General features: G+C 37.2%; 1 protein-coding gene across 1 annotated transcript; it reads left to right on the forward strand.

Moving 5' to 3' along the window:
* Window positions 1–335: 335 nt before the first annotated feature.
* LOC107874285 lies at window positions 336–938 on the forward strand. The gene has a single exon (XM_016721116.1). The coding sequence runs from the start codon at window positions 336–338 to the stop codon at window positions 936–938; it is 603 nt and encodes a 200-aa protein (XP_016576602.1).
* Window positions 939–14,781: the final 13,843 nt, after the last annotated feature.

Here is a 14,781-nt window from a genome sequence, read left to right on the forward strand (position 1 = left end):
ACCATTAGTCTGAGGAAGCTACTTGGGAGGCGAAGGAGGACATGAAGTCCAAATATCCATGTTCATTTTTCCATTCTGAAAACTCATGCTTGAGTTCTGTGTTGGTATTCCTAACTTGGTTTACGTCTTCAAAAAATGATGAGTTAAAATCCCCAATGCTTAGGACTGATTCATGTATTTGTTAGAAAAGGGATTAAAGTTCCCAATACTTGAGTTATCTTATATCCTTGAAAGTTGATAGGTTTAAGCCCCTAAGCTTTGAATTGATTTAGCAGACTTTAGGTGGTATAAAGATACCTTCTTAGCCAAAATTATGATTAGACCTGACTGTAACAATGACTTCTGGAAAGAACGTTTCATTAGTGGTCTCCCTCCCCTGTTCGCAGACAAAGTTAACCAAAATCAAAGATAGGTTTGAAGGAAAAATCCCTTACGGAATTTTAACTTATGGAGACATCATAAGCTTCATTACCACCGTAGGGATAGACCTCTGCACAGATCTAAAACTTAAGAAGCAACTTAAGAGTGACAGTGCTTCCAAATATGGGTTAGGAACCTTCTGTCAAGATTTTGGATTTGCTAACCTTTCTTCTCCATTTAGTAAGAAACATAGGAAAAAATCCTATAAGTCTCATAGAAAGTCCAAACCTAGAAAAGAGTCCTCAAAAAAGGAGTCTTATAAATCTAGTAGAAAAACTAGGAGAAAATCCTCTAAAAATAAGGATGTTTGCTGGACTTGTGGTAAAACTGGCCATAGAGCTAAAGATTGTAGATCTGGCAATAAGAATAAGCTCAACCAATTAGGTCTCTCTGAAGAAACCAAAGAGAAAATATTCTCTATAGTGGAAGACTCTTCAGACTCTTCTTACACTTCCAGCTCTTCTAGTGACGATTATAGTGATGAAGAATTTATCAACACCGCATATGAATCCGATTGATCTCAGTTTGGACAAGATTGTGCTTGTAATGGTACTTTTTGTACTTTCACAAAAAAGACTGTTAATGTCATCTCTGCAAAACCTAAGGAAATCCTGTTTGACATCATAGAACACATCCAAAATGATGAGGCTAGAAATAAATATCTTCTAGAACTCAAAAGATTGATGCTTTCTCAAGAGGAAAAGTCCCCCAGACCTATCATTCAGCCTTTTAGCATGAAACAGGTTATGTCTAGATTTGATAAACCTGCGGAACCTTCTATAGCTGATCTCAAGGGTGAAATTTCCACCCTCAAGGGGGAAATCAGAGACCTAAAAATCAGACTCGATCGAGTTGAACTCAACATTCTTACCGAACAGGTTCTAAAAAATGTGTCTCTTCCAGAGCATGATTCCCTACCAGAATCACCTAGAGCTTCTCCGATGATCAATGATCACCTTAAAGAGCCAGGATTATTCCTCGGCTCAGACTCTCCCTTTACCTCAGGTGCTGCTATAACGGCCATTAAAGCTTACAGCGAACACATCACCGTAAAAATTGTCATAAACAAAGACTTTGTTCTTAACAGAGTCACCCTTTTTGATACTGAAGCGGATAGTAATTGCATCGTCAAAGGACTTATACCTACCAAATATCTACAGAAAAGCACTTCTCGTCTATACTCCACCACTAGAGAAAAGATGAAATTGATTACAAGCTTTCAAAAGCCCATATCTGCAACAATGACATTTTTCTTGTCAATGATTTTGTCATTACTGAAGGCATCACTGAAGATATCATTCTTGGAATACCTTTTGTTAATCAAATTCGACCTTACACAAGTAATTTTGATGGAATTCGCACGACGATATTAAATCAAAATCTATTCTTTCCTTTATTAAGGCCCCTCTCACAAGAAGAAGGTAACCTTATTAAAGAAAGAATTGCTTTTAAAATTAACAGAATTTCTTCACATATTTGTTTTCTTAAGTAATAAATTCAAATAAAGAAAATTGAACAAATTTTAAAAACCCCGGAGATAGTGAGTAAAATTGCCAATCTTCAAAAAACTTTCAAAAAAGAAGTTTGTTCTGAATTTCCTAATGCATTTTGGGAAAGAAAGAGGCATTTAGTAGAACTTCCCTATATTACTGGATTCAATGAGCAGGCTATCCCTACTAAGGCGAGACCCATTCAAATGAACCAAGAAATGATGGAAATCTACAAAAATGAGATAAACCATTTATTAGAAAATGGGATCATCAACCCTGTAATTCTCCTTGGAGATGTTCTGCCTTTTATGTAAATAACAGTGCTAGAAAAGAAACGAGGTACTCCCAGGCTTGTAATAAATTACAAGCCTTTGAATGCAGTTTTGAAATGGATTAGACATCCGATTCCTAACAAAAAGGATCTTTTAAGGAGAACTTTTAAAGCTAATCTTTATAGTAAGTTTGATATGAAGTCAGGATTTCGGCAGGTTCAAATTGCTGAACACGACAAATTCAAGACTGCTTTCAATGTCCCTTTTGGACATTATGAATGGAATGTCTTGCCATTCGGACTCAAAAATGCTCCATCAGAGTTCCAAAATATCATGAACAGTATTTTCAATCCTTATAGCCATATGTTAATTGTTTATATTGATGATGTGCTTATTTTCTCTGAGAACATTGATTCTCATTTTAAACACCTCAATACTTTCTTCAAGATTGTTAAGTTTAATGGCTTAGTCATAAGTGCTAAGAAAATGAAGCTTTTCCAGACATCTATAAGATTCTTAGGGCATGATCTTTATTAGGGTAGTTATAAACCTATTTGCAGAGCCATAGAGTTCTCCTCCAAATTTCCTAATGAAATTAGTGATAAAACCCAGCTTCAGAGGTTCTTAGGAAGCCTTAACTATGTAGCTGACTTTATCCCTAACATTAGGCAAGTCTGTGAACCTCTTTACAAAAGACTTAAGAAGATTCCAGTTCCATGGAGCTCTGAGCAAACCAGAGCTGTCATTAAAATAAAGGAATTAGTCAGACCTTCCTTGTTTAGGTATCCCTAACCCTGAAGCCTTTATGATTGTCGAAACTGATGCTTCAGATCTCGAATATGGAGGTATTCTGAAGCAAAAGGTTGACAATAATTCCTCTGAACAATTAGTCAGATTTACTTTCGAAATCTGGAATTTCGCCCAAAGAAATTACAGCACTATCAAAAAAGAAATTTTATCTATAGTACTATGTATTACAAAATTTCAAGATGACCTTATTAACAAAGAATTTTTACTTCGAGTAGATTGCAAATCTGCTAAAGAGATTTTTCAAAAAGATGTTAAGAATCTGGTTTCTAAACAAATATTTGCTAGATGGCAAGCTCTCCTATCTAGCTTTGATTTTCAAATAGAATTTATCAAAGGAGAAAACAATTCCCTTCCCGATTTTCTAACAAGAGAATTCTTATAGGTCCAAAATGAGACCCACTACACTGGGGAAAATCCCAGTCGGGAGAAAACAGGAACAAACAAAGATGGTCAGACCATTTGACACTCTGTCAGCCCTGCTGAATCCATTAAGACCATCAGTCCCTCAAAGGCCTACACTGAAACCGGAACTACAGTTACCGTTTCAAAACAAATATGCAGCTTTGGAAGAATTTCCAAAGCTTCCTCCACCAATGCCAACTAGATTGGTAGATTTGAAGACTAATAAACCTTTTGATAAAGGACAATCATCAAGTTTGTCTGTTCAGTCGAAGAAGAGTTATACTATGAAGGCTCCTGAAACCTTCGCACAGGCTGTAGATCCTATAACAGGCAAAACGACAGCAACAACTCCTCCCATCAAAGAGGAATTCAAATTCGTTACCACTCAGGTAATGCCAGTTCTTGCCCTTGATAAAGAATATGAAGAATATCTACCAGACCAGCTAATAAAGCCAGTCTACAATGATAAAAACTTTATGGATACGGAGAATCCACTCAAAACAAGGAGATACTATGAAGCTATCCTGGTGGACACTGGCTCTATCGAAGTCGAACATTCCATGAACGAAAGGAATCCAGAATACATCGACTATTCTAGGTTCACCATCAAAAGGATATTAACACCTTTCAAATGGTTTGCAGATCACCTGCATACCCCAATTGCCTTATCAATGCCTCACAGGCCTCAAACGTATAATTGGTATGATTACAAGTCCGCATGGTTTAATTTCTTATATGTCAGACCAGGGCACACCTGGTTTATTAAATATTGTCCGGCCATAGTAAAAGCTATTATCCCTAGATGGTTCTACAAATGGTGGATCTATTTTGGAGGAATCAAAGAAATCCTCCCTCTACTATTCATTAACAGGTTCAATGATTTCTGTTCAAAAGAAGGGTATGTAACCCTCCCAGAGCACATTTAAATGTGCAAATTCTTTATTAAAAAGTGAGTTTCATACATTATATCTTGGAACTTCGCTAAAGGAGAGCAGGATTGTATCAAATATTTATCCAAAGAGATAAAGGTCAAAGGCTGGACTCCCAAGCCAGTAGCGCCAAAGACTCCGGATAAAGGAAAGACAGCTTCACCGGTTTCACCTCCAAACAATGCTTCACAAAATAAGAAGGCACTAAAGGAAAAATTGAAGAAGGCTTTGCGCGATATGGAAAGCCAGGAAACTAATGAAGAAGAAGTCTTACAGCTTCTAGAAGAAGCCTCTTCCACAGGAAGTAGTGATAATAATGGAGATATGCTAAATCCCAAAGGAATAGCTATGGCCTATATGGACCCCTACTGAGAATAGGGAAATGAACCTTCAAAAAGTAGAGGTTCAAAGAACCGAAATTGCTTTTTGAAAGGGCATTCTACTGTTCCTAATGGGAGAATCTTATAGACAAGCTTTTCAAAAGCAAAGACCATTATTAAGAATAGGGAAATGACCTTTCAAAAAAGTAGAGGTTCAAAGAACCAGAATTGCTTTTTGAAAGGGCATTCTACTGTTCTTAATGGGAATCTTATAGATAAGCTTTTCAAAAGCAAAGCACTCATCTTTTTCAAAAAAGCAAAAGCATTCAACTACCATTACAAAAGGACTGTCGGCTACTAAGACTTAATCTTAGCCTTACACTTGTACACTTTAGATGTATTTTGTCTTTCACTTTTGTCTATATAAGACATCTTGTAATTCTAGAGAAGGCATCAGAAAATTTCCAACATAAGAAATATTTTGCTTGCCTAAACTCTCTTGTAATGTTTTCAGTTAACAAAGTTTGAACAAAATCTTGTAAGTTGTTTTAATTGTTTTTGGTTTTAATCTTCTCTTATATTTCATCAATAAATCCTTTAAGATCCTTATAGTGTAAAATATATGGGTTTAGAGTTATTTAACAAGGGTAAGAGTTACATGACTTATACAAGTTAATTCAATAAAGAACTTGACACCTATCTTGCCTCTAGATGAACCTTTTTTAAACCCTAGCCTCCAATCTTGTTTCAAGAACCTTTGAGAGATTTTTGAAATATTTGATCCACCACACAAGTGTTATGAGAGGATAAGATGACTTATATAGTGAGGGGACTTAGGGTTTTTGGCATGGGAAATTACCACAAGGCCATTAGTTAAAAGTTGTATAATGAACTCGTGCAGGGGTATGACTCACTTTACGAATAGTACACTTGGTCACATACACTATTACGGGTACGACCACACACCTTTGAGTCGTATCCAAAGGGTACGAATCAACCCCTAGCTCGTATACACCACCCGTACCCAAAACAGTCCACTCAAGCTAGGACTTCCTTCTATACAATCATGTTGGGTATGACTTGTATACTTAGGGTATGATTGAGGAGGGGGTTAGTCGTACCTATGATAGTGAGTAAACCTCACCACACTACCTAGGATACTAGAAGGTAGGGGAAGAAGGATACGACTGGTATCCAAGGGGTACGAGTGAAATGCCTAAGTCGTATCATGGACAGTATGTTGAAAGATCAAAAAAGTTTTGCATGGCCAAAATCTTGGGTGTTTTCATTCGTCCTCGAATGAGGGGTAAGGCAAGCATATACACTAGTTAACACATCAACACACATCAAATCAACCTTTAAACAAGTTAGAACAAAGCATACTACAAGGATACAACATAACACATCTCATGATCATCATCAATCAACCATTCCATTTCATTGACCTTGGGCTCAAACCTATTACTTATCAAAACACCTATTCAAATCACAACTTAGGGACTTAAACCTACAAAAACAAGGCATACATAGTTCCAAAGCATTAGGGACTTGTACCCACGGTCTAATAAAACACAAATCAATTCAAAGCTTAGGGGCTTAAACCCATCCACTTTCAAGGATATAAGATAACTCAAGTATTGGGAACTTTAATCCCTTTTCTAACAAATACATGAATCAGTCCTAAGCATTGGGGATTTTAACTCATCATTTTTTGAAGACGTAAACCAAGTTAGGAATACCAACACAGAACTCAAGCATGAGTTTTCAGAATGGAAAAATGAACATGGATACTTGGACTTTATGTCCTCCTTCGCCTCCCAAGTAGCTTCCTCAGACTAATGGTAACTTTATAGAACTTTCAACGAAGCCACTTCTATTGTTCACAATCGACGAACTTGCTGACCCAACATCCTCATCGGAATACCCCCATAGGGCAAGAAGTCAGGAATACCAACACCCTCCAAGGGACAATCAACGAAGGATCACCTACGCATTCTCGCAACATAGAGACATGGAAAACCAAGGAAAATAGAGTTCAATCAAGAAGGCAACTCCAATCATAGGCAACATTGCCAATCCCTTTCGAGACCAAATAGGGACCAACATAACGGGGACTAAGTTTTTCCCTCTTTACTAGTTTGCATCGCTTTCTTCATGGGAGAACCTTCAAGGATACCCAATCGCCAACACTAAAATCTAAACTCCTACACCACACGTCTGCATAGGACTTTTGGTGACTTTGAGCGGTTTTTAATCTATCATGAACCACCTTCACCTTATCTAAGTCTTAGTGAACTAAATCAGGACCAAGAAACTTACTCTTGCCAACTTCATACCACACAATAGGAGATCGACACCTCCTACCATAAAACGCCTCAAAAGGGGCCATGTCAATACTAGAGAACAAGTCTGATTCAACTTATAGCTTCCCGAAGACACACCACTATGAGCCTGAGTATAGCCATACACAACTAATATATTCAGGCCTATCCAAAACTTAGAAGGAGTTAGCTTAAGCCACAAGGCTATATTCCTTATATCCATCCCGAACACTACTCTGCTCCATTACCATTATCATATGAAAACCACAAGTAGAAGACATGGAAAAACTATAACTAACCATTATAGCTAAAATTATAAATATATGCTTAAAACCCAAAATCATAACACAACTATGTCATAAAATAATTCATATGCATGTCTTCCTAAACCACTTAGTTACCCAACATAAGCTGGGTCATGAAGGAACTGAAGAACAAAAACTACTCACGCCACTCAAGGCAAGACCCTCAATAGAGACATGACACTCTAGGTATAAAGTGTTTTATAGCAAACACCTAGGTCATAAATCAAACCTATCCCAACACAACACACCAAAGAAGGAGTCCTTAGGATTGGGCAATGAAAGACACATGACTGTATGCCCTTTTCGGGGTCTACCATGATCCCTTCACTAGATATAAATAACATGAACAAGAAAAGCTATAGCTTTCAAACAAAACTCACACTTGGAGAACTTGGCATACAAACGATCATCCTTTATAGCTTGCAACACAGCACGAACGTGATCAACATGATCCATCTCACTCCGATAATAGACTAAGATGTCATCAATAAAGACAATGCTAAACATGTCCAAAAATGGATAGAAGACCCTATTCATCAAGTCCACGAATGTCGTTGGGGAATTGGTCAACCCAAAGGACATAAAAAGAAACTCATAGTGGCCATACTGGAAAAATTATCAAGAAATACCTAAAATACTCACTAACCACGGGAACGGATTTTAGAGAAGGCTCCTCCAAGTTAGAATCTTTAACTCAAACCAAAAGATGCAAACACCCCTTTGAAATCAACCTTTGGGCTTTGAGATAAGAAATGAAACTTTCCTGAGGCTCTAAAGAACCACCTTCCCATACAATGATCTGCTCATTAGGGAATTTATGCATGACCCTACAGGTCTGACAATCTAAGGAAACATAATGCGAATTCAACCAATCTATCCCGAGAATAACATTAAAATCAACTATGTTTAACTCTATCAAGTCTACAAGAGTCTCTTTACCACTAACAGATACTATACACCCCCTATAGACCCTTTTAATAACCATATAGTCTCCTATCAAGATAGAAATAGAAAAAAAAAACTGATAGACTCTTGGCACCGCAATCAAGATGCACAGCCATATATGGGGTTACATAAGAAAGAGTAGACCCTGGATCAAAAAATAATACACATCATGAGAGAAAAGTTTCAACATACTTGCATCAGAATTCGAAGGTGCTTCAGGCTCCCGAGGGATAGTAAGAGCATTAATAAGATCCCCACTAACGTCGGAGCTAGTAGCATCACCCCTCAGTATAAAAGCTAGAAAAGTGACAACCGACACTCTTTTTGCCTGAGCAGCAATCATTATGGGACACTCTCATTGCATGTTGACCATATTTAAAACACTAATTCCTTCCTTTCTCATAATAACCATGATATGACCAACCACAAAACTGATAGGAGGATAGATGGGCATAGCTTGGACCCCTCTAACCTAATGTTGGCACCTTGTGCCCTATGAGCATTACCAATTTGAAAATACCCAACTCTTAATAGGTTTGGTAGGGAGCACTAGCAGGTGAATGGAGTCTAAGACTCACCCAATACTTTTTCTTAGACCGTTTTCCACCAGCCTAAGCCAACGAAATAAAGGAGTAATGAAACCCACCATTTTGAGGTGACTGAGGAGAGGTGTCGCCTAAAAGTAGGGTTAGTAGAAATAGGTGGAACCCCTCGAGGACAGTCTAATTCCACGACCCTTGACTGAGTCTGAATGCTAAAAATTGGATGAGCTTTATCCATATTACCCTTAGTCAGGACAAAAGAGCTCTCCTGAACATCAAATTATTTTGGATACATGATCTAGAAGATGAGAAAGCAAAAATTAGAGGAATCCAAGACCTTAGATTCTATATAACTAGAGAGTGAAACACGAGAAAGGGAAACATTCCTAAATATCTCATAGCCCCCCTTTATAAGTGTGGCACACTACACACTCATAAATTGGTTAAATTGGTTTTGAGGTTCAGATCCCCTTGACTAACTTAATGGAGAAGTTTAGGGTTCTTAAATTTGTAAGGTGAAAGGTCGAAACTTCTTCACTCCATGTCTTGTGAATGAATGCTTTAAGAATGGTTACTATGACTTGGTATGCTATGTATAAACATATGTGTATGTCTCTTCATATATGCTTATACTAATGTAAATGTGATTGCATATGATGGTTGACTTAGATTAAACTAATACTTTACCTTTATCCTTGAGCTACATGCTAGCGCTCCAACCGCTAACCATTTTCGGATGCTAAGTCCCTACACGATATACGAGACAAAGGTTTTTCTTCCTCTTCTATGTAGTGACCAGGTGTTCACGGTTTGAATATTGACATTGAAGTGGTAAGATTCTATTCTCTGGAAGGCATACATTTCACAGTCTTTGACTTTAAGTCATAGACTTGTATAGACTTGGTATTTGGCTATTATCGGAGAAATGTCCCAACACGTTTAGGCATCGGATTCGTAGAGGCTTTCGTGGATGATTGTGGACTTGTGTATATTGGTTAGACTATTGACATTAATGAATTATCAGATATTGTTTAAGTTTTGGTTATTAGTCTTATGTTTCCTCTTTCTTATAGTAAGGTCAGGATTCCCCATCCCTTATGGTTGTTGTGATGATGATTAGGTTGGTTTATTAGGGAGACCTTCAGTTCATGTAGGCTTGAGATGCCCCTACGACATGGCCCAATTTTGGGGCGTGTCAATAGCAGACTTTATAGTAATTATGAGCTTGGATTGTTTGTTTCTTCAATGAATTCATAATATTTTTTATCGATTCCATATTTAATTTCTCTGTTATTTCCTAAAGTCCCTAGAATATTGGTGGGTTGATTGTAGCTCCATTTGAGCTTGAAATTTACCCATTATTGAGGATAAATATTTCTTGGTCATAGACAAACATGGTTTAGATTTTGGAAGTGTGATTATGCTAGTGGGCTCCATATGAGATTTTTACGTAATTTGGACTCAAAGAACAAAAATGCAATATGGGTGTTCTCGTGTTGATCAATAAATTATCATTTTGATGGAATAACATCGTGTGAAATCTTTTTGGAAGGAGAATTTTATCAATTTAGCAGATTTCACTAGGCTTTTCTTTGTTATCTAGTTGGACTAGGTTTACCTTCCTCATAGATTGATCTAATTCGTAGTATATTTATGATGTTATGCTAGATATGGGTTGGGCATTAGGTCTTGGAATTATGATTAGTCTTATTCAAAATATTTAGCCTATTAAGGAATCGTAAATTAGGGGTAATTGACTTAGTTGCTCATGTTTTGGGTAGAATTGTTACCTTAGAGCTAATTGTGGCTTATTTAGTATCTATAAATAAAATTAGATTCCTTAGCCTAGTTTAGGGTATAAATTATCTTAGAATGGTTTTTGGGAAATAAAACTGGACCCTTTTGGCCCACCTTAGGCCAAGACTCTTGTTAGCTCCTTGTAAACTTTTATAAGCATGTTATACCCTTTAAATATTATGTTAGGAGTTTGAAAAGGCTAGATACATGATGTTTATACTGGATTAGTATGTGTGAATTGATGCTAGTTTCGGTTCAAGTTTGACGGTTTATGATTTATGAGTTTTGGTTTAAGTCTTGAAAGTAATGATGATATCGAGTTTCCATTTAGAGGTCAGTCATGGTATGTTATGGTATGGATAGATTCACAGTTATGGTTAGTAATTTATGAAATTTTGGTTATTTACTATTTTTGATTGCACCCTTTGGGCTTAAGGGGGCCCACGTTGGGTTGTTTACTTTTTTGCACTTACTGGCTTATGGGAGCCAGCTTTATAGTGATAGTATTTATTTCCTTTATTATCATTTTTGAATATGTATTTACTTATTTACAGTATTTGGATCATTATTCCAAATTTTCCCTTTTACCTTGACTTAGTTTATTTATTTCACATACTTATATTATGATTTAGGTCATTCAGCCGATGATGACTATTGAGTACCCATGGCTTTTGTACTCATACTACACTTCTATTCCTTTTTTATGAAGATCTGACTACTAGTGGCCACTACTGATGTTATGATTGTGTTTTTTAGAGTTTGGAGTTAGGGTGATCTTTCGAAACCAGAGTTGCCCTTTTCTCCTTCTTTTACTTTGTCTTAGTATTTCATTATTCGAGACTGATGTATATTGACTATTACAGTACTTATGTTTCTTTTTTTCTTGTGGCTCTTATACCTACACTACTATGTCAGGGGATGTTATTGCCATTGTATTTATCTTTCAGATTATTATCACTATTTGAATTATTTTTGTAAGTCTTTACTTGTAAATTTTTGACTTTTATCTTTTTTCCCACCAAATTAACCCATTGCTTGTAGCTTTAGGCTATGATTTATCTTACCTACTTATGGGATAAAGTAGGTTCTACTATGATTCATAAATCAAGTCGTGATAAATTAGTATCAGAGCGCTAGGTTCACCAGTACTGTTAATACGAAGTCAAATGTCTAGTAAAGTCATGCGGATTAGAACAATGACCTTTATATCTTTTCTTCGAGAGGCTTTAGGAAATTCTTAAGAGATCTTAACTTCTTTCACTTATTTAGCGCTAAGAATCTGAGTTGGTTTCTAAAGATTCCTTTAGTTTCACTCTTTCGCAGGATGGCTAGGATACGTGCAACTACTATATGAGATGAGAACCCTGAGTCTGCGACTAGGGATTCTGTCATAGTATATGGATGACCTAGAGGTCGAGGACAGCCTAAATATGTAGCCCCAGGCAGAGGTCAGGATAGAGGGCCTTCACCAGACCCTATTACTACTCCTGAGATAGAGATTCTTCTACCTTAGCCAACATGTGAGACAGGGACCATCCCCAGCTCTATCGGGGTTTATTTCTTTTTTATTGCTCAATAATGCATTATTTTAGCTCTTGATATTAGTTGGTGGTGCACTATCTAATGGTACACAGTCTGCAAATCAGAGTGGTACTGAGGTAGAGGCACAACTTATAGTTGCAGCTCCCAAAGTTGAGGTCCCTCATGTGCCAGTGGATACTCAACCTATAGTTACTCAGCCAGTGGTTGCCCAGCCTTCTATATCTGTAGAAGAGAAAAAGATGCTAGATAGATTCTTGAGATTAGTTTCGCCTAGGTTTTCTGGTTTACTAGGCAAGGATGCTTAGGAGTTCTTGATTGTTTGTAAGGATAGTCTCCATAATTTTGGCCTAGTTAGGACTCGTGCTGTGGATAATATTACTTTTCAATTGGATTTGGAAGCTCGACACTGGTGGAGAGGTCATCTTGATTACAGTCCAGTTAGATCTCTCCCATTGACATAGACTTAGTTCTTTGAGGCCTTTTTGGAGAAGTATATGCCTTGCAATCTTAGAGATCGATTGAGAGATCAGTTGTTAAGGTTGGAGTAGGGTTTTATGATTGTTTTGGAATATGATTTTCTTGTTTCATGAGTTGTTTAGGCATGTTATATCTATCTTGATGGTTGAGTATAAGCAAGTTTGGCTTTTTGTTTGAGGGTTGAGACTCCCTCTCTGTATGTTTATGCAAAGTTTAGTTATTTTGAGTTGATTTTTTGCTGAGGTTTTTGATCATGTATAGGTTATAAAAGAGATGTATCGCGAGGCCCAAGGGGGTAGAGACCAGAGGCTGTAATATTAGGGTAGTTTTAGTTAGAGCCATAGTGGCTCACGATTAAAAGGTAGTACTTTTCAAGATAGGTACCCTTCGATCAGTCGTATCAGTATCAAGGTCAGTCTAGTAGGTCGGATCATGCCACACTTCAAATTACTGTTAGAGGCTAGTTGAATTAAAGTAATTGCCCTAGACAGATTAGAAGTTAGCCTCTTAGGGGTTCATCTTCTGGTTATTCTAGCCATGGTGGTTATTTTGGGTTACTTGGATCTTTTGGTTTTCGTACAACACCAGGGGAATGTTATGGTTGTGGAACCTTTGGTCATTTTTAGAGGGAGTAACCCTATTGTAGAGCAATGCTTTATTTAGCTTAAAGTGTTTCACTTATTAAGGCCTCCCCCCATCTAGAGGTTGTAGCGTGGTTGTCTAGGTTCTCCCCAAGGTGGTATTAGAGGTCCTCACGTAGGATAAAAAATCTATCAAGAGCCCATCCAGGTAGTGGGAGTGGTTAGTTGTATTCCATACATGCCAAACCCGAGCCTAAGTTTTTGGATGCTGTTATTATAGGTACAATTTTGATGTGCCGTCAGTTGAATTTTGGTTTATTTGTTTTGGGATTCACTTATTCTTATGTGTCTTCTTATTATGCCTTGCGGTTAGAGTTATCTTGGGATTATTTATATGTGCGGTTATGTGTATCTACTCATATGGATGATTCTTTAGTAGTGGATCGAGTTTATAAATCATGTGTTATAATTGTTTGAGAGTTTGATACTCAGATTGATCTTTTTATATTGGACATGGTGGATTTTGGTATGATTCTAGGCATGGACTGGTTATCCCACTATCATGCTATCTTAGATTATTTTGCCAAGACAGTTACCTTAGCTATGGATGGTATACCCCCAATTATGTAGTAGGGATCTATTAGTAGTGAGTTAATAGGGATTGTTTCTTATATCCAGGTTAGGAAACTTATTTTGAAGGGGTGTAAGTATTATCTCACTTATATTCATGTTATTAGTGTAAAGAGTTCATCACTTGACTCCATCCCTTTAGTTCATGAGTTTCTGATGTTTTTCCTATTGATCTACCTGGTCTTCCTCCTGATCGTGATATTGAGTTTGTTATTAATCTTAAGTTGGGCTCCCAACCTATTTCTACGGCACCTTATGTATGGCTCCGACCAAGCTTAAAGAGCCGAATTCTCAGCTTCAAGATTTTCTAGGTAAGGGTTTTATTATATTGAATTTGTCTCTTTAGGGTGCTCTTGCCTTGTTTGTGAAAAAGAATGATGGTTCCTTGCATATATGTACTAACTACAGGGAGTTTAATGAGGTAACGGAGAAGAATAGGCATCCTATGACCGGTATTAATGATTTATTTGACAAGCTTTAGGGAGCAGCAGTATTCTCTAATATTGACTTGAGGTTCGATTACCATCTGTTGTGGATTCGAGTTAAGGATATCCCAAAGATAGACTTTAGGACCCGATATTGCCATTATAAGTTTTTACTGATGCCTTTTAGGTTGACTAATGCCACAACTGTGTTCATGGATTTGATGAACCGTGTGTTCGAGCCTTATTTGGATTGTTTTGTTAATGCGTTCATCGATGACATCCTTGTGTATTCAAGGAGTCGAGAGGAGTATATGCAATATTTGAGGATTGTGCTCCAGACTTTGAGAGATCAAAGGATTTTCGCCAAATTCTCTAAGTGTGAGCTCTAGCTTTTGTTGGTGATATTTTTTTGACATATGGTGTCTAAGGATAGAATTATGGTAGATTTAGTGAAGATTGAGGCTATTCATGATTGGGATAGGCCTACATCTCCATCTGAGGTTCATATCCTCATTGGTTTGCCAGTTATTATAGGCAATTTGCTAAGGGTTTGCTACCATTACATCTCCAATG

This window comes from Capsicum annuum, chromosome 6 (genome assembly GCF_002878395.1).
Source record: "Capsicum annuum cultivar UCD-10X-F1 chromosome 6, UCD10Xv1.1, whole genome shotgun sequence".
Lineage (NCBI taxonomy): Eukaryota > Viridiplantae > Streptophyta > Magnoliopsida > Solanales > Solanaceae > Capsicum > Capsicum annuum.

Coding starts and splice junctions, on each gene's coding strand:
- LOC107874285 (XM_016721116.1), top strand. CDS start 336: ATGACTTCTGGAAAGAACGTTTCATTAGTGGTCTCCCTCCCCTGTTCG.